General features: G+C 51.1%; 1 protein-coding gene across 1 annotated transcript in view; it reads right to left on the bottom strand.

The window, feature by feature from the left end:
• PRPF6 (pre-mRNA processing factor 6) overlaps positions 1–20,493 on the bottom strand; it is a 47,186-nt gene that overhangs the window by 646 nt on the left and 26,047 nt on the right. The window contains exons 12-20 of the mRNA XM_077756883.1: positions 13,496–13,618; positions 8,927–9,048; positions 7,096–7,234; positions 5,530–5,649; positions 5,012–5,188; positions 4,386–4,519; positions 3,604–3,695; positions 2,478–2,592; positions 313–439 (exon numbers count right to left, since the gene is read on the bottom strand). Coding sequence (XP_077613009.1) covers positions 313–439; positions 2,478–2,592; positions 3,604–3,695; positions 4,386–4,519; positions 5,012–5,188; positions 5,530–5,649; positions 7,096–7,234; positions 8,927–9,048; positions 13,496–13,618 — 1,149 coding nt within the window. The remainder of the gene's footprint in view (positions 1–312; positions 440–2,477; positions 2,593–3,603; positions 3,696–4,385; positions 4,520–5,011; positions 5,189–5,529; positions 5,650–7,095; positions 7,235–8,926; positions 9,049–13,495; positions 13,619–20,493) is intronic.

The raw sequence follows: 20,493 nt of genomic DNA, 5'->3' as shown, positions 1-20,493 counted from the left end.
GGCTGGGCCCCGAAGGCATGCCCAGGCTCAGGTCCAGTAGGACAGAACTCGCTCAGGCAGAAGGACAATCATCAGGGCTTGAATCCCATCCCCATTTCTACTGTGACCCCACGCCCCAGTCACCAACCAACTCATCAAGAGATGCTAACAGACCACTTAAAATCACCCAGACATCTACATTTCAGGCTAAGAGGCTAGAAGGCTCTAACTAGAAAGCAGACACAGAAGCAGACACCATCAGGCGGGACCCTTGTGCCCCGCCCCCCGGCCCCTCCCACTGCCCAGAGGTGGGGATGGGGAGCAGCACCTCACCTCTGTGCCATGCTGCAGTTCAAACTTGTAGAAGAACGCCCAGGCATCCCCTAGGTCCGAGTCGATCTTCACGGTGCGGTGGAACCACTCCCTGGCCTTGGTGATCTTCCGCTCACTCCAGAACAGCCTGTCCGCAAGCATGAGTGCAGGGACCCAGCTAAGTGGCCACATCTGATGGGGCCTGAGGGGTGGTGGGGAGCTGGCACAGGCCACAGATGCCCTGGGCAGGGCCCGGCTCTGGCAACATCAGTTTTATCCTCTCCCTAGTGAGCCCCTGAGCCCCCAAGAGGAGAGCTGAGGAACGGGGCCTGGCTACCTGGATACTGCTCCCATCACTAACCTGCAACTGTCCTTCAAGGGTCTAAACAGGCCGTTTCTTAAAAAGCCCACACAGAGCAAGACTTTCAAGCTCCTTTAAATTATTATTTTCCTCTGGGTAAAATACAAGAAGAGGAAAGTAAACCTTACAATTAAGACTTTGGGGAAAGTTAAGTGAAGCCTCTGTTCCCCAACAGGTTCCTTCTGGATCGTCTGCCCCATGACGCAGTCTCTAGCAGGGACCCAGCCAACATGGACAAGATGGGCCTTGGCTAAACACCAGAACTCGGGCCCACAGCAGACAAAGTCGCCTGCAAACAAGGCCCAAGCTGGAAGCACAAGTGAGGAGCATCAGAAACCCACTGAAGGACCCGTGAGCGCCCTCCCCCACACGTCCGTGAAGGCAGGAGGCAGGAGGGACACTGGGGCGAGCACTGTCTGACAGGTGAGACCCTGAGCGGCTTCCACTCTCCACCCCGTCCCACTGTCCTTGGTGGCCACAGGCACAAAAGCAGACCACCGCACCACCACCCCGCCGTTCAGGGCGGCTGTGGGGACTGGTCTCAGTTACAAAACGGAATAATTTCATGCCCTGATAGCTTGATTGTTTTTTAAGCCCTGTGGTATTCTTAATTGCTGGGTGTTAGATAAACTATGACTTAAAGAGCACAAACTCAGATAGCAGGTACACGGGACACCAATCTGGGAAAAGCAAGGAGTGACTTATTTATCTTAGCAAAGCCTTTTATGAGCTTTTATGGTTGCCCTATCAGAGTATCACACACAACAGTCATTCTGGGAGGCGGAAGCACAGGGCAGGAGGGAGCCCCAGGCGGGCCCAGCTGGGCCTCAAGAGCCGGAGGGAGGCCTCCACGCGCGGTGTCCCCAGCCTCGAAGCAGCGGAAGAGGAGGTGCCTGCTAGGGCCTGAGGAAGTGGGGCGACCCCCGCCTGTGCACGCCGCGGGACGGGCCAGACTCCTGCTCAGGCAGCAACAGCGCGCGGGGGCTCCGGGGCCACATATGCCGCCTCCTCAAGGGGGGCCTGAGCGGCGGTCCCAGGAGCCCAGCCCAGGCCCCTCCTGACAGCCCCCACCTCAAACACACCAGTCACCTCCCGGCCTCCTCTGAGCATACCCACCCCCACCCTGCTCGCAGGCCCTCCGCGCATCAGCCATAAACTCACTCAGTCCTCCGAGGCCCCGGGCTACCTCCCATGCCTCACACACCACATGCCTCCCCAGGGAGCCCCTGACCCAGCACCCAATGTACGAGCTGATGGTGTGAGGTCACTCACTGACCTCCCGTTGCCCTTGAGACCATACGCCCTAAAGGAAAGATGGTCTCTGGCATGTGTATCTCCACACCTGCAGACTCACTGATTGGGCCTGACGGATAGACCCTATATTGTCCCCAAGGTCACCAAGGTGAAAGTGTCTGCTTTCTCACACTAACACGAGAAAAACAACTTCCTTGCTTATAGCCCTTTGAGCCAAAGAAGACTTGCTTATTAAATTCTGTGTGGACCAATGTTAGCAAGCTTGTCTCTGTCTTCCAATCTAGGACACATGTAGATGTAAACTGAGAAGTGTCCAGACTGAGAGAGCAGTCCCATCAGAAGGAGCCAGGACAGAAGAAAGGAGGGCTGGGCCCAGAGGAAGCTGCCTGTCTGTGCGTCAGGGACAGCACAGGCCACGGGGGCAGCACGTATCCGCATGGCCTCTGCCTGGAGATGGGCCTGCCTTGGGTCAAAGCAGAAGTGCTTCATCACAGAACATCAGTGGCCAAGGACCCTAAGAGGTCCCATTAGGTCCTGAAGGGTCAGCACCCCACAACGGCCCCTCACTCACTTGGCCACAGCCAGGAGAACGTGGGGGTCATGCTCACACTTCTTCAGGGCGTCGACACTCTTGGTCTTCCTCTGGGGCCTTGCCTCAAGAAAGATGGCTTCAGACCACAGGACACCTGAAGTTCAGACACAAAGACGCCACAACTCAGACCCCCGCCCCGCTTCAGAAACAGCCCACCCGTGCGTAGGCTGCCCCAAGAGGGGCTTGCCAACATTCTAACCTGGGGTGTCCTTAGAGCACAGCTATGTCCTCCCACATCTGTGGGCAAAGCCCCAAATGCTGCACTGCGCCCCCCCGACCCAGAAGCTCTGATGGCACAGGCCAGATGAGGTTCTGGCGGTGACTAGGCAGGAAGTACCCAAAACCTTCAAGGTACACTCATCGACTCCATAATTTCACATCTAAGGATTGATTACAACAAAACAATCAGAAATACTATTAAAGATTCAAACTGACCGACAGGTGAGTGGTAGACTTCTGGTATCTACACAGACACTTTCAGATTTAAAACAAGGCACAGGGGCGGCTGGGTGGCTCAGCTCAGATAAGCGTCGGACTCTCGGTTTCATCTCAGGTCATGATCTCAGTTTGTGGGTTCAAGCCCCACATCGGGCTCTGCACTGACAGTGAGGAGCCTGCTTGGGATTCTCTCTCTCCCTCTTGCTCTCTGTCCCTGCCCCACTCGTGCTTGCTCACTCGCTCGCTCTCTCTCTCAAAATAAAGCAAGGCGCAACACTAAACACACAGTAGAACTTGGGTTTTGTGCAGGAACACAAGTTATGATAATACAAATCAGTCAAAAGTAACAATTTCTCAATAGTGGGCTTACAGGTGATTTTTACTATCCTTTTTTTTTTTTTTTAAACCCCAAGTCTGTTCACAGTGCATGTGTGTTTAAATGCAGAGTAACATAACAGAAGCTAAGTTTCAGAAGTGATGGCAGGGTACCAGAACATGAAGTCAAACTCCCCACAACTGAGACTGACGATTTAGTTCACACGTCTGAGAGAGGTACAGCTGAAACTCTGACAAACAAAACGCTTTAATGGGGTATCTGAACCCCAAGACCGACTCCTCTAGGAAATGCTACTGCCTGACGAGTCTGGGAAGCCGGGAAGTCCCTTACCAGAGTTGGGGCACTCCTGGAGCGCCTTGGCCATGAGTGTGTTGGCGATGTTCTTCAGCCCTGCGCGGTACTCCAGCCTGACGGACTCCAACCTGAGGGAAGAGGCCCAAAGGGCAGGTCAGCACCCAGCCACTGAAGCCAGTGACCAGCCTGGCTACGGTTCTCTAAGTTCCTGGGAAGCCACTGTGGCAGGAGCCTCCTCTGCCAAGCAGAGCTCCTCCACCAGAGACGCAGGCGCCGGAGCCCCCCGCCCCTGTCAGCCACCACAGCCGAGGCCGGGACCCCGCCACCGCGCAGGTGCCAGCAGACGTGGAGGGCGACACCAGGTTGGCAGCTGGTGCTGTCAGGACGGCTGAGCACCACAGCAGGGGCGTTCAGGACCTGCCCGACTCGCAGGGGTCTCCTCTGGCAACAGCTACACTGCACCCCCGCAACGCCGTTTCCAACGGACAGAACGCCATCCTCGCCTGACTACTTCCTGTTCATCCCTTAAAGGTTTGTCCAGATGCCACCTCCACTGCGGGATGCACTTCCTCGGCCTCATCCATCCCTGATCCCCCATTGTTAGCTCCGGGCTCCCCTGGGCACCTTCTACCAGAGCACAAATGAAGCTGCGTCCCGCTACATACAAGCCTGTCTGTAAATGGAGCCCATCCGAGTGTCCGAGCTGGACCCTCCCTTCTCATGGAGCCTGAGCTAGAAATTCTGCACAAATGACTCCACACGGGCGGCTGCGTGAGGAAAGCCCCTCCGGGGGGCGAGCCGGGCCTACCAGGACTCACCACAGGCCAGGGTTCTTTGGGTTCTTCAGGCGAGACTTCTCCAAAATGGCCCGAGCTCGGGTCAGCTGCCCAACCTTCTCCTCCAGCCGAGAAAGCAAAAGCCATAGAGGGGTGGAGTGGGGACACTTCTTCAACTACAGCAACAAAGACAAGTAAGGGAGGGCTTGGCTGATGTCAGGGAGGAGCTGTGACAGCTGTGGCAGGCTCCGCAGCCGGAAGTCAGGGATGCCTGTGTGCACAGACGCCTGCCCGTTTCAGGTAAGGGTGTGGGGTTTCATGTGCACGGCAGTGCTGTGTATAAGCATACACAGAGTGCGTGTATGTTTCCTACACAGCTGTGTACACATGCGTATGTGTGGAGTGCACACACCGTCGCCTGCAGGCTAGCTGTGCTATAACCCACACTTGTCTGAGTGTGGTGCACACAGCTCTGTGGAAGGAAAAGCACAGATCTGAGTGAGGGGACCAGGGTGTGACCTGCTTCCACACTACGAGCTGGGGCCCAAGAGAGTCACTGACGGCTGGGCCTCTAATTCCCACGCAAGGCAAGGCATACGGACACCCTGAGGCTGGGTGTTCAGTCTCCAAGGGTCGGCTCTTAGCTGCAGCCAAGGGCACCGGCTCACCCCCTGGTTGTAGGCTTCCCGAGCCCTCTCCATCAGCCCCTCCTGCTCTTCGATCTGCCCCTTCATCATCCACAGCTTAGGGAAGTCCTCGTAGTGCTTCAGGGCCTCCTCACACAGCTCCTGGGCGGCCGCGATGTTGCCCAGCACCCACTCCAGCTTCACAGACTTCATGAACACCTGCGAGGCAGACACACTGTCGAGCCGCCCCTGCTCCCACCCCGACCACCGGTCTGGATGACACGGTGACCTCTAGCACCGGGCCCTGGAAGGATAGCATCTTCACGATACACACTTTACACCACAGCTCCCCTTAAACGCCACTCATCCTGCTGTGTTTTGTGGACTTTAGTAACCTGTTCCGCATCCTTTGGAACAAGGTGGGCGTCTAAATACACAAATGCATCTCAAAGTCAAGTATGAACAAATAAGCCTAGAGTACCACGTCCTTAGTTGGCACCTCACACCTTCCAGACACCGCAGGCCCTGGGGACCCATCATGGCTTGGGTGCCCTGCTCACCCGGGCAGTGGGTGCGCTGCTCCGCGCCTTGGCCAGCAGCCGCCGGGCGCGCTCGTACTCATTGTTCTCGGATTCCAGCTTCACGGCAGCCAGCCAGATCTCCTCACTGTTGGGGTTGGCCTGGAGGGAGATGGGACCAGAACAAAGTGGCCAGGGCTAGATTACACTTAATCAAGAGCAGCCAGCCTGGGCACGGGGCCGGGCCTCACTCTGCTGCAGGATGGTCTGATCCAAGCATTTCCAGGGCTAACAGATGACAAAGCAGGGTCTGGCCCAAGAGTGCTGACCTACCTGAAAATAAGCCAGCCCATTTTCTAGGCACTCAGGCAACAGCAAGAGCCATCTTCTCCAGAATCCACCCTAAGCCCGAGTAACCTCTCAAAGCCAGAACAGCTCATTCACATCCTACCCGTGTGGATCTGCCATACCCACCCCTGTTCCCAAGCCTGGCGATAAGGGACCGGCTATCTGAATGTGGTCTGTGTGAGCAGGCAGGAAGGATGCTCAGGGCATCACTGATGGTGTGGAAGGATCCCAAGGGCTAGGACTGGACCACGTACAAGCCAGAATCTAGCAGACACACGGGTGGTACCCTCACGGCCTTCTGAAAGCACAGCCGCCCCCTCACCGCACCTGCCTGGCTGCATCACAGATGCTCATAAACAGCCCCAGAGTGACTGGCAACGGTGCCCATGCAGATGGCGGGAGAATGCTGTGATGACTCAGCCAGAAGCAGCGTCCTGAACATGTGGCTGTCCTCCAATGGACAGTAAAAAGCAAAAGGCCAGATACAGGCCAGGCTCCTCTCGTGGCCATTTACTCAGGGAGGGACAAACGTAATTATGCCAGTCAGGGTTACAACAGACTGATGTTTACATAGCACTCAACAGTTTATAAAAATGGATGCTCCGAGCATTGAATAACACGTGGAAGTGTTGAATCGCCGTATCGTACACTTCCCGAAACTAATGTAACACTGTGGGTTAGCTCTGCTGGAACGAACGTGAAAACACAGTAATTGTGCTGCAGACTGACCACCAGCCACACATGGGTTGTGACACCGGCCCAAAGAAGCCTGGCTAGCTGCAACTGTCTGAATGTAACTCCACCCACCTTAAGGGCCCAGTAGCACCAGGAGGCCCACGAGTGGCCGCCGTGTACATCCCTGAGAGTACACGGACTGAACAATCAAATTCTCACACAGGCGCTCCTGCGGGGAAATGGTGTCTGGCTACTGTTCCGCTCACCTGGGGAATGTCACCTGTCTGTCCTGTGCTCTATGTTCTGAACTATCTGGCCTGTGGTTACAATGAATGGTCACAACCAAGAGGTAGGTCCACCAGTGGGCCATTTTCCTACTCTCGGACCCCCTGAGGACCCCGGCTGCCTGTAGAGTGTGGTGCACCCTGACCCACACACAGCTCCTCTCTCAGGTCAGCTCCCGTCAATGGGCAGGGGGAGGGCTCAAGGGCACATGCACTCTGGAGCCCTTGGGCCTCGACAGGCACTGAGGTGAGGGTTCAAGTGCACATGCTCCCCGGCAGCCCAGCTGATTCCTCAACCCACCTGGAAGGCCAGAGCCAGGATGCTCCTCGCTGCGGGCACATCCCCCGCCAGCCACTTGGACTTGGCACCCATAAGCCACAGCACCTCTGCTTTGGGGCAATGGGCCACAGCCCTCTGCAGGAGGGCTTCCAGGGACTCCCTGGAAGACAGAGGCCCACAGTCACCACCAGAGCATGCAGGGTGCTCACAGCCTCAGCGTGGGTGCTGAAAAGACAGTTACTGCTCCAAAGTTCGGCGCTATAAATGATTTACCGGATTTTACAATGGGGAGAGTGTGGGGAAATCTTTTTTCTTCATAAAGGTTCTAAAATCAACTATTGAAGAGGGTGCTACAAAGCATGCATTGTTAAACAGCTGAGCCTGATGGAGGAACTTCTCAAGGGACCCTTTCATAGCTGTGTGTCCTGAGGGGAGTGATAACTTCACAGTCTGGGTGACAGGAGAGCTCTTTTCATCTTTAACCACAGATCCGCCGACAAAGATTATGACCCAGAATCTGTTCTCTGGCATCCAGAGAAATGGTCTTATTGGAAGAAACTTATTTTGGTCACTACCGGGCAAGAATACCACCAGCCTGGGTGTCAGGTGGGAAGCCCCCAACTGCCAGGCGGCTAGCACCCTTCTGCTGCACCAGCTGGCACAAATGACCTCTCTGGGGCTTGGCAGCAAGATGAAAGACCCACTCTGTGTGGAGTGAAGCCCAAGAGAGTCTGCAGAATGCTTCCTGACAATCCCAGAGCCAGGACCCCAGGCCCTGAGTGCCCCACCTCCTCCTGCCATGCCATGCCACGGGTCAGCCAGACAGGAAGGGTGCCAGGGCCCGGGGGGAGGCTGCCCCATGCCCAGGGCCCAAGAGGAGCAGTGCCAGTGGGACACGTCCACAAGCCACACCCAGCACGGGAGGCCCCGCTCCGGACTTGGGGCTGTCACAGGTGAACTCGGCACAGGGTGAGTCAGCACGGTCATCTCAAAACAGCCTCAAATGAGTCCACCCCAAAACACTAAACCAGATGGGGAGAGTGGGGAGGGGACAAAAGCTTCAGCAACACACACGGAAAGATACCCTGACCAGACTGAGATTCAACAATGCCGGGAAAGGAAAGAGAAAGGGGCTCACTGCTCCCAGCAAAAGCCCTGCTGGAATCAGCAAGGCCTGCTCCCTGGACCCGGCCCCAGCACAGGAAAGAGCAGCAGAGGGCCTGGGTGCAGAGTGCACAGTGACATGAGCCTGATGCCCTGGAGAGGCGCCCCTTGAACGCCAGAAATTGCAACACCTAATTTAATCAGCAGTTACAGCCAATAAGGCAGACCCAAAAGCTTTTTTCAATTAAAGAATACAATTAGAGAAAATTGTCAAGGACCTCCTCAGAGCACAAAAACTAGCCTAAACCCAAAGTCAGCAGAGCTTAAATGAAAACCATGCCTGCCTGGGCCCAGATGCCGCACCGCCCACACTGCTAAATCCAGTGCTGGCGCAGACGTGGAGTTTTAGAACCTTGCCTCGCCCCAGGCACCCTTGGGCCACCAGGCATCCGCCAACTCAGCTGTAGGCACTTCTGCATGGAGATGCTCTCGGCTTCTCAGTTTCTCAACTATAAAAAAGTGATAATCCTGTCTATCACAGAAAGGGCCGTAAAGACAGATCTCAAAGTCTCAAGTGCGGTAGAAGATTCTATCCTTCATCACAGAGGACTGGATCTCAAATTTAAGCCCTTAGGCCACCTCGGGGGACGGGAGATTTAAATTCAGCTCTGCCCAATCTGGAGTCAGAGGGTCAATGAGCACACGGAGGTGGAGAGTACCACCATGCATCTGGGGCCCAACCACATACCTGGTGCCATGGTTCTTCTCGAAGTACGCGGCTCGAAGCCACACACTCTTCTTGCTGGGGAACACTTGCAGGGCGTAGGCATAGATAGCTCGTGCACACTCCAGGGCATTGTGGGCCACACACTAGAGCAGAGAGATAAAGGTGAGAGTGGGCAGCCCAGCCCTGGCCTCAGAGCAAGAGGCATGATGGCCCATCTGCTCAGAATCACACAATGGGATGGCCTAATAAGAAACACAATCTGGGAGAGGGAAACCCCAAGAGGATGGGACATGAAACACACAGAGGCCGGCACGGGGCTGTCTGCCAGCCCCCAACAAACAGCAGGAGGTGGTGCAGCAGCACAGCAGCCACCAGCTGCAGGAAGGTGACCACCACACGCTGCACAGACTGGCTCCTTTCTAAAACCTAGGCATGGTATACATTTTCCATTATAAAAGCTATACTCATTAGAAACCTGCAAAACACAGGTGAATACAAAGAAGAGAAGAAAGCGTCTATCCCCCTGAGTGGCTGTGAACAGGTGTGGGCTCTGATGCAGGGGACAGAAAAACTCTGGAGTCAAGACCGTGAGTCAAAAACTCTGGAGTCAACACCACCGTGAGTGTGCCAGGTGCTATGGAGTCACACGCTTCCAAGTGGCTAGAACAGCAAACTTTATCATACGTGTATTTACCATAAAAAACGTAGCTTACAGGACATCTGAGTGGCTCAGTTGATTAAGCATCCGACTCTTGATTTTGGCTCAGATCATGATCTCACAGGTACATGAGATCAAGTCCCATGGTCAAGCTCCACACTCACAGTGTGACTGGGATTCTTTCTCTTCACCCCTCCCTCTCTGCTCCTCCCCACAGAGAGGAAGCACTTTCTCTCAAAGATAAATAAACTTAAAAAAAAAAAAAACAGCTTTCCTTCTTTAAAAAAAAAAAAAAGCAGCCTACAAAAGAGAAAGAACCCATCCACTCAAACAGAACTTCCATAAACACTTGCTACTTTCTTTGGATGTTTTTTTTCCTTAAGAATGACTTTAAGGGCACCTGGGTGGCTCAGTAGGTTAGGCATCCAACTTCAGCTCAGGTCATGATCTCATGGTTCATGGGTTCAAGCCCCACATCAGGCTCTGTGCTGACAGCTCAGAGACTGGAGCCTGCTTCTGATTCTGTGTCTCCTTCTCTCTCTGCCCCCCCACCCCCGACTCATGCTCTGTCTCTCTGTCTCTCAAAAATAAACAAATGTTGAAAAAAAAAAAAAAAGAATGACTTTATTCCTTAGTTAGAATCAAACAACACAAGAAAGCCAGTTGCTCTGTGGTGATCATCTCTCGAGACGGTCACGGCCAGGGACGCTCACTGGAACAGGCGGACACAGGAGAAAAAGGCTAGGGCCCAGCACACTCAACACCAGATGCTCGCGGCCCACCTGAGAGAACAACATGCTGCCCTGCACACTCTGCACACATGGGAGGCGTTATCGTTCTTGTACCAAGAAAGGGTTTTGTATCTTGAGGTAAGTGAAGGGCCACCAGACTCTGTGATAGGAGCAAAGTTTTGCAACAATGATCATCAAAATGGCACGGATGGAACCAGACAGAGGCAGCCTCACAGCCTCTGAGCCACTCATTCTCCAAGAGAACTGCTAGGAAGCCCCCTGCGGCACAAAGACCACCGTGTGCAAACGGGTGTGGAGGAGCTAAAAGAGTAGGGATGGATGCAGCTGAGACCTTGTCAAACTGGGTTCCTCCTTGGTCACATGGCCTCAATCTGACTCAAGCACAGCAGAAATCAGGAAGGGCCCCGCCTTGGGCGTGTCCTGACCAGTAGTGACTGAGAAAGTGAGAGAAGATGCCAATTGAGGAGCAGGCAGACCCCATACCAACTGGTCTGTACTCCTCCCTGTGACTTTTGACCAAGGTCTTGGAAGCCGGTAACAACGCCTTTCAGGCATCCATGGCCCCACAAGAGCAAGCGACAGTCCGCCGAGGGTCTCAGGTGTGGGTGGGCCAGGCCGGGCCCTGAGAGGTGCGAGTATTAGGAAAACACTCCACTCTTCTGAGCACAGAGACTTCAGCTCTTACTCCAGAATTGCACAGCTTTGTGAAAGACAGCCCTGCTTGCTCCCACACACGTACAAGAGACAACAAAACGGAAAAAGAAAATTTGAAATGGTTTGTGGGTTTCTGCTCCCACAATCTGTCATCCCTAGGGCAATGTCCGTCCCCTACCGCTCCCCTCCCCTCACTGGGCCTCCTATGCTGTCAAAGCAATAAGGAAAATAAAAAGAAGTGAAGTGTTTTAAGTCCACATTCAGAATAAAAAGGGGCTCAACAACAAGGAAGTAGGATTCTTTTGCACATTTAGGAATTTCCTTCCACTACAGAGACTGAGTGTATTTGTTATTCTTTATACTTCTTTGTGTCTTAAATGTTATGTAATGAAAAGTTTTTAAAAATATTCATGGTTGGCCTGTGTCTTGACTCGCCTAAAGAATCAGGTATATTCGGTGTGCACAAGGCCATCCACAGGCCACAGGCGCCGGAGTGCACGGTGCAGCCAGCGCCTGTGCGGAGTCACACAGCACACGGCGCTGAAGAGGTTGTGCGAGCTCCACACCAGAGATGCCATCATGGGCTATAGTCTCCCAGAATGGAGTAGGGACCCTTAGTCTCTCATAACAGGAAGAAACAAATACCCACATGAGTAAGGGAAGGGGAAAGCTCATTACTGTAGAATTCCAATTAATAAACTCTAATAAAATACAGAAGAAATGATATTTAGAAAAGTGCTATTTGGCACCTGGGTGGCTCAGTCAATTGAGCGTCTGACTTCAGCTCGGGTCATGATCTCGCAGTTCATGGGTTCAAGCTCTGTGTCAGGCTCTTTGCGGACAGCTCAGAGCCTGGAACCTACTTTGGATTCTGTGTCTCCCTCTCTCTCTGTTCACCCCAACTTGGGCTCTGTCTCTCTCCCTCTGTCTCTCTCAAAAATAAGTAAACGTTAAAAAAAAATTTTAAGGGGAACCTGGGTGGCTTTGTCAGTTAAGTGTCGAACTTCAGCTCAGGTCATGATCTCATAGTTTGTGAGTTTGAGCCCTACGTCAGGCTCCATGAGGACACCTCAAAGCCTGGAGCCTGGTTTGGATTCTATGTCCTGGTCTCTCTGCCCTTCCCCTACTCACACTCTGTCTCTCAAAAATAAACATTAAAAAAAAAAAAAAAGAAAGAAAAAAGAAAAGCACTATTTGGCAAATACCACAGTAGTAAATGATACAGGCCAAAATCATCATTAATGTGCCGGCAAACTAGTAGGTCAAAGTTTGGCAAGAAATAGGGTGTGGAATCTCAGAGTACCTCCCTACAAGTCACTTATTACCCCATTCTGGGGACACATTGTGGAGACCCAAATCAAGGGGCCCCCACAAAATCACTGTCCTGTCCTGACAGAAGTCAGACTCCTGAAAAAGACAGACAGACCAAAGCTTCCTCCAGACTATCAGGGCCACGGAAACCTGAGGGATGTGACCGGGCAGCTACTGCACCAGAACCCAGCTGGGTTTTTCCTTCTGCTAACAGGACACTTAGGGAGGCAATTGGTGAAATCTGGACAGGCCTGCAAGTTACATAATAGCACTGTATCAACATTATTTCCTCATTTTGATAGTTATGCTGTGATTGTGTAAGAAAGCCTCTTTTAAAGAAACACTGCAGTACTTAGAGGAAAGAGGCTGTGACATCCACAATTTACTCTCAAACATTCCAAAGACACAGTAAGGGTGTGTGTGTGTGTGCGTGTGCGTGTGCGTGCGCGCGCGCGCATGTGTGGCATGGGAAAGGCAAATGTGGTGAAGTACTCAAATTCAGGGGAATCTGAGTGAAGGGTATATAAGAACCCTTTGTATAGTCTGTGACATCTGTAAATCTAAAATTATTTCAAAATAACGAACTAAAAAAAGAGAGAGCCACCTTTAAAGCACTGAATACCTAAAATACATATCAATTTTGACCCCGTGCTCTCTTCTCTGGAAGTCTATTCCAAGGAAATAATTTCAAAGTAGGCAAAAACTTTGTATGCAAAATATTTTCTGAAGTGCAATTTGTAAAAGAAACCAGTGGGTAGACATAGAGGTAAAACAGCTGAGAGTTACGTGAGCTCCCACTCTGTGCCGCCTCCTGGTCCACAGCACACAGTCAGCCCATGCAGAGCACAGAGCGCTGCAGGTCGGGAGGTCTGCAAGGAGGGGCTCTCCGGGTGAAGAGAAATCTGTACTCCTTACAGCTTCAACTGTGCTTAAAAATCAGCAGATCAGGGGCACCTGGGTGGCTTTGACTCTTAAGAATCTTGAGCTCAGCTCAGGTCATGATCTTGCAAGTCTGTGGGTTCAAGCCCCGTGTCGGGCTCTGTGATGACAGTGTGGAGCCTGCCTGGGATTCTTTCTCCTCTCTTTCCGACCCTCCCAGCTCACACATGCTCTCTCTCTGTCTCTCAAAATAAATAAACTTAAAAAAATAAATGAGCAGATCAAAAAGACTTTCACGTTGCAGCCTAGTTCCTCGCAGATGCTCGCAGGACTTACACTGTCAGCATCTTCCATCCAGGTGTGCTTCCGGTCTTCCTCTTCAATCCCAATGCCAATCACAGCACGCATGACAGCCTGGCAGGTGGCCACACTCCCAGCCTTGTCACACTCCTCAGCATCCTGCAAGAGGGACACAAAACTACAGCCCAGAGCTGCAGGTGCCTGACAGAGGGCACACTACTCATACATGAAGAGGACGGAGAGACTCTCCATCTCAGGGGCGGCACGCACACAAGGCTCTGATGTCTGCCGGGCCCCACTGCAGCCCCCCTGGCCGAGGTACTCGTCTCTGCTTGACAAATACCTAAGGACTTAACGAGGCTGCGTCTATGCATTCACAAGCATCACGTGAGCAGCTCTACGTACACAGTACTATAGGAGACAGCTCAGTGGCCATATGAGATTCTACATGGAACAAACATCCAAAGTAGTAAAAACCAAGACGAGTTCACAAACGTTTCTATCTGTTGTTCCAGAACTCAGGATTCAAAATGAACAAAAGGAAGAAATACTCTAACCAAAACAGACAGAGGGTGGGGGCGGAAACCCAGGGGAAGGACCAGCCACAATGTGTTCCATCAGGCAGGCAGGCTAAGCCACAGGAAGCACTCAGATTTCAGGTTGTGTGGAGAAAAGACAGTCACAGTTCCACAGCATGCGATGCAGAAATGTGTCACTGAAGTCTCCCGCACATCAACTAGGGAAGGACCAACAATGCAGCAGAAAAATGCCACAAAGAACATAAAAAGAGGGGCGCCTGGGTGGCTTAGTCGGGTAAGCGTCCGACTTTCGCTTAGGTCATGATCTCGCGGTTCGTGGGTTCGAGCCCTGCGTCGGGCTCTGTGCTGACTGCCAGCTCGGAGCCTGGAGCCTATTTCGGAAACTGTATCTTCCTCTCTCTCTGACCCTCCCCTGCTCACGCTGTCTCTCTCCTAGAAATAAATAAAAATATTTAATAAAAAAAAAACCATAAAAAGAGAAGCCATGCTTATTTTTTAAACACTAATTAAGCTTTTTAAGTACTGTTTTATACATATTACATCAGCACCACCAAAATGTGTGCCGGCACATTTGCATGGCAAAGGTGGGGACACAGGTATTTGTACACGGCTGAGGAACACACATGGACAGTCCCCCAGAGGGCAATTCCATGTTCTCCATCAAAATAAAAAGTACGTAATCCATCTTACAAATACACTCCTATTTGAACAAAACCACCCACATGCTGGGACAGTTTTATAGAACTCCTAGCAACAGAAAATGGCAGAAACTGCTCTACTATATCCACTGAGAGAGGCTTATGGTAAGTGGTCAGGGCAACAGAGGGCACAGGGGCATGCACTGCTGAGAAGCCGGAGGCAGGATGGCATGCTGAGCGGGGGCAATCCTGGATGGATCTGCATGTGAAATGGGTGCAGCAGCCCCACCAGGAGGCCCGGGGACCCTACAAGCACCGGAGCAGACGGCAGAGCTGATGGCAAAGACCCAAGGACAAGGCGCGATAAGAAGGCCAGTGATAAGCAAGGAAGCATCATGGCCGGGACCTCAGCCCAGACCTCAGACCTTGCAGGCCAAGGCCAGAGCTCTGGGTTTTACTGCTGTGGGGCAGGCAGGCATCAGAGGTTTTTGAACTAGAGGATGAGTCACATAATCAGTCGTATTTTAAAAGGACAGCCCTGACCACTGTGTGGAGCATCAGCAGGGAAATATATTGGGACGCACTGCCGCGTCCGGGGAAGGCTGTGGTCTGGCCAGGGGTGGCTGCAATCGGGTGACAAGGTGCACCTGGGACAGACAGATGGGAAGGCAGACTCGAGCTGACTGCCAGACGCGGGATATGAGAAAAAAGAGTCAGCAGTGGCTCATCAGGCACGAGTGGTGGTGCTTCGTACTGAGGCAAGGCTGAGGACTAGCAGATTTTTGGGCAAACCAGGAGATGCCTCCTGAACATATCAGGTGCTGGTGCTGTCCCATGTCCCTGGGGGAGGCAGGGCACCAGGGGTGTGATCTAGAATGTGGGGGGCACCCAGAGCAGAGTCCACATTTGGGGGTTCCTGGCATGGAAGCGCCATTCTTGGGTGGCAATGCAGTGAGATGAGACCTCACAGAAGCACAGATAAGGCTGAGAAAAGGGGCCGAGGACCAAACCACCAAGCAATTTAGACACAAAGAGAAGGAAAACCAGCAAAGGAGGGGGAAGTGGCACCAGCAGGACAAAAGGAAAACCAAGCGTGTGGGCACATGCCGACGGGGCCCCAGGGTGCAGGCTGGCTGAGCCAGGCCCGTCGCAGAGGCTCCGGAGGTCTGCAGCAGGGCCGGGGGTCAGGGCCTGGACTGCGTTCCACAAAGAGTGGGGAGTAGGAAGTAAGGAGGCAAGAGTAAAATTCATTTAGCAGAGTCTGGTACTCAATAAATGGTGACTCGCTCAGGAGGCAAAACACCTCAAAGTCACAAGACTCTTTGCAGGATACCACAGAAATGTTTTCTGTACTAACCTTAAAAAGACCAATGTAAAACTAGTGTGCTTTCAGATGCTTTTCATCACATTCTACTAAAGGCAAATAATAGTAAAACACAAATTTTGAGGCAAGCTTATTATTTATTTATTTATTTATTTATTTATTTTTACATGTTTATTTTTGAGGGAGAAAGAGAGAATGAGCAGGGGAGGGATAGAGAGGCAGACAGGAGAGAATCCCAAGCAGGCTCCGAGCTGCCAGCTCAGAGCCCAACGTGGGGCTCGAGCTCATGCACTGTGAGATTATGACCTGAGCTGAAATCAAGAGTCTGACACTTAACCAACTGAGTCACCCACCTGCCCCGAATTTTGAGGAAAATTTAAAAAACTTCCAGCTCGTGCTGTGTATTTTTATGTACAATGGTGATGCCTTAATGGAGGGCTTGCAGGAGGCTGCTCTGAGAACCAGCGAGGGGACAGGACACCCACCATCACCTCTTGCAGTAATCCTTCCTGACAAGATGGAAACACAGGCTGGCAGAAGAAACGGACTCACTGTGGCCAAGCCAGGGTGCCCCAAAAGGGGGGTTAGGAATAGGAATCAACGTGGGCGGGCATTTCTGGAGGCACAGGGCACTTGGCACCACTCTGTGCAAAACGGGCACTCAGAGAGCTGGAGCGGCCCTGCCAGAAGCACAATCAGCCTCCAAACCGCCCTCAGAGGCGCGGAGAGACACCGCTGACCGAGACAACGAGAAATCTAGACATCTGCGAAGCAACGGTTGTCGACACTGGACACAGGTAACAAAGGGCTGTGAGGACTGAAGACGCAGAAGCAGTCAAGGGGAGCCCCATTTCAGTCCAGCTCACTGCCTGGAGAGCTTCCAGGCCGCAGTACAGGGAGGGGGACCCACGTGAGAACGCTGAGGGAGGCAGTGCTGTGCCCTAGAAAATCAAGGAGCATACAACACACAGGACCAAGCACAAGAGAAGGAAAATGCAACAGAGAGACAACACTGGCAATGTGCTCTGCAGAGGGCCACCTGGGAGTCTTCCCTGAGCACTAAACAAAGCCTGAGTGTTTGGAAAGAACCATCCAAAACGGTTAGAGCACTCCTCAGGGCTCACATGGGGCCAGGGACAGTGCCTCTTTCCACTGGACAGACTGGAAACCCCCAAGAGACACAGGTCACTGGGCACGGTGCACAGAGAGGTCTCACCTCCACAGGGGGATTAGCTCTGAACTGTCCCAAACCCACTACTGCTGGGGTCCAACCTGGCAAAGCGCTGAAGCAAGATCCAAAGGACCAAAGCACCGGCTACTCTGAAAGGAAAGCCTAGAATATGCACAGAAACGCAAAAATGTCCAGCATCCAGCAAGGGAAAATTCAAAGTCTCTGGCAACAAGTCAAAGCCGTGCAAAGAAACAAGAAAATGTAACTTGTAATAAGAAGAAACACATCTATCAAAAAAAATCCAAACTGACAAAGACGGCAGAGTCAAGAGACAAGGGCACTAAAACAGTTGTTATCACTGCATCCGTGTGTTCAAAATACCGGGTACAGGTAATATAGGGGCACCTAAGTGGCTCTGCTGGTTGAGGGTCTGACTCTTGATTTCAGCTCAAATCATGATCCACGGTCGTGGGATCGAGCCCTGCATTAGGCTCTGCTCTGAACATGGAGCCTGCTCGGGAGTCTCTCTCTCCCTCTCTGTCCCTCCCAACTCGTATATACTATCTCAAAAAAAAAAAAAAAGTAGCACAGATGTGAAAGACATTTTTAAAAGACCAAAATTAAATTCATAGAAATGAAAACTATAAGACACGAAGTGGAAAATCCCCTAGATGAGATAAACAGCAGATCAGATGTTATAGAATAGACTGAGGACAATGCTGTATAAGTGACCCAAAATGAAAAGGAAAGAAAAGAAAAATTCTTTAAAATATAACTAGGACATCAATGAGCTCAGAGCTTACACCGCACTCAACAGGAAAACCTAGATACTTCCCCCTAAGATCAGGAGCAAGACAAAGATGTTGGCTCGCCACACTTCTAGTCAACATTTCACTGGAGGTTCTAACCAGGGCAATTAGACAAGAAATAAAAGGCATCCAAAAGGGGGGAGGAAAAAGAAGTAAAATTATATAAGCAGATGGCCTGATCTCGTATACAAAAACCCCACAGAAGCCACTGAATCTATTAAATCTATTATAATTTAATAAATGATTTCAGCAACGTCACACAAACTCAATATTCAGAAACCTATTGTATTTCTATACACCAACAATGAACCACCAGAAAATGACATGAAAATTCCACTTATAATAGCATCAAAAATAACAACACATTTGGAATAAAACAAAAAAAGTACAATGCTGACACACTGAAATACTGCTAAAAAAACTGAAGACCTAAATACATGGAGAAACTTCCCATGTTCATGGATCAGAAGACTTAATAGTGTCAGGATGTCAACAGTCCCCAAGGTAATCTGCAGGTCCCATGACATCCCCATCAAAATCCCGCTAGTCCAAGTTTCTTTTTTGCAGGAACTGACAAGTTGATCTTAAAATTCATATGGAAACACAAAGAATCAAGCACACCTAAAATAATCTTATAGATGACAAAGGACCCACACTTCCTGATTTCAAAGCTTTCTACAAAGCTATAGGAATCAGAATAGCACTAGTATAAAGACATACAGCCCAAGGAATAGGACTGAGTTCAGAAATAAACTCTTACACTGATGACCACTGGCCATGCACGTGGAGAATGAAGTTAAACCCTTCCCTCATACCACATCGAAAAATAAACTCAGATGGATCATAGATCTAAATGTAAGAGTGAAAACAGGGGCACCTGGGTGGCTCAGTCAGTTAAGTGTCTGACTTTGGCTCAGGTCATGATCTCAAGGTCTGTGAGTTCGAGCCCCGTGTTGGGCTCTGTGCTGACAGGTCAGAAATTGGAGCCTGCTTCAGATTCTGTGTCTCCCTCTCTCTCTGCTCCTCCTCTGCTCGATCTCTCTCTTTCCCTCTCTCAAATTAATAAGTAAACATTAAAAGAATCTTTCTTAAAAACTCTTAAAAGCATCTGGAAATTTTTTTAATTTAGAAATTTTGAAAAATGTCATTAATTTTTGGGGGTGCCTGGGTGGCTCAGTGGGTCAGTTAAGCGTCCAACTTCAGCTCAGGTCATGATCTCACGATTCGTGAGTTCGAGCTTCATGTTGGGCTCTGTGCTGACAACTTGGAACCTGGAGCTGCTTCAGATTCTGTGTCTCCCTCTCTCTCTGCCCCTTCCCCACGCTTGCTCTCGCTCTCCCTCTCTCTCTCTCAAAAATAAACATACATTAAAAAGTTTTAAGTTAATTGTTTTAAAAAGAAAAGACAGTATGTATTAAGGAACAAAGATGTAGATGACAAGAGTTCTTATGGGAAATAACACGAGATTAGACAGATTATTCATCAAAAATAAACATACATTAAAAATTTTTAAGTTAATTGTTTTAAAAAGAAAAGACAGTATGTATTAAGGAACAAAGATGTAGATGACAAGAGTTCTTATGGGAAATAACACGAAAGTACTGCAGAACAAGATTGTCAACCTAAATTCTATACCCAGGGAAAACAGCTTTCAAAAACAAAGATCAAATACAGTTTGCAGACACATAAAAGCTGGAAGAATTTAAGTAAGAAACCGTTACAGTCCTTCAGGCAGAAGGAAGAAGACACAAGCTGGAAACTGAATCTACAGGAAGGAATGAAGCATCAAAAAGTAACAACATGGCTAAAAACACCAAAGGAATAAAGGGGCTAAATCTCAATGGTTAAATTTTGGAGGAACATGTGAGACCTTGCATCCAAGATTTTTCTTTTGCCCAAACACACAGAGGGGCCACGTGAACACCGGCAGGAGGGCAAGGGCGTCCCCGGGAAGAGGGCAGCGCCACTTGACGCACCTTCCTCGGGAGGGGAGGTGCCCCCTGACTGTCCCTGGGACACCTCAGGGTGGACAACTGGAGCTATTCCAAGAATAGTGATCAGACCTGTGGCAGCAGGAACATGAGAAGGAAGGTGCAGGAGGCCTGAGGCCATCTTCCAATGCCAAGGACAGGAGGTGAAGCAGGAGGGCTCGCTATGTAGGGCCCTTGCGGGGGGGGGGGGGGGGCGGTAATGAAGCAGATCACGGTAAAGAATCACTCTCCCCTAGGCTGACTCCACAGTCAGGGCCCCCAGGAGATGGCGAGTCCTGGCCCACAGAGCTCACGTGGTGGAAGTGGAAGGCAGGAGAAGCCGCCTGTCCTGGAGACTGGGTCAGAAGATCTTCAGAGACTTCATTAGCTACAGGCCAACCGTTCTCTTCAGATCGTATTATTTCTCAACAAGTGGTACTATTCACTATTCACTAATGTCCATACACAGAAAGTTCTTCAGAGTCTTCAACCCCGAGATGTACTCAGTGTCAATTCTATAAAAACCTTAGCTGCAATTACGTAAGGAAAAGCCATAGATGGCTGCTCCCCCTACCAGCGAGAC

This window comes from Crocuta crocuta, unplaced genomic scaffold (assembly GCF_008692635.1).
Source record: "Crocuta crocuta isolate KB4526 unplaced genomic scaffold, BGI_CrCroc_1.0 scaffold613, whole genome shotgun sequence".
NCBI classification, from domain to species: domain Eukaryota; kingdom Metazoa; phylum Chordata; class Mammalia; order Carnivora; family Hyaenidae; genus Crocuta; species Crocuta crocuta.
Note: the sequence above shows the minus strand (reverse complement) of the source record. Positions and strands in the feature narration are given on the sequence as shown.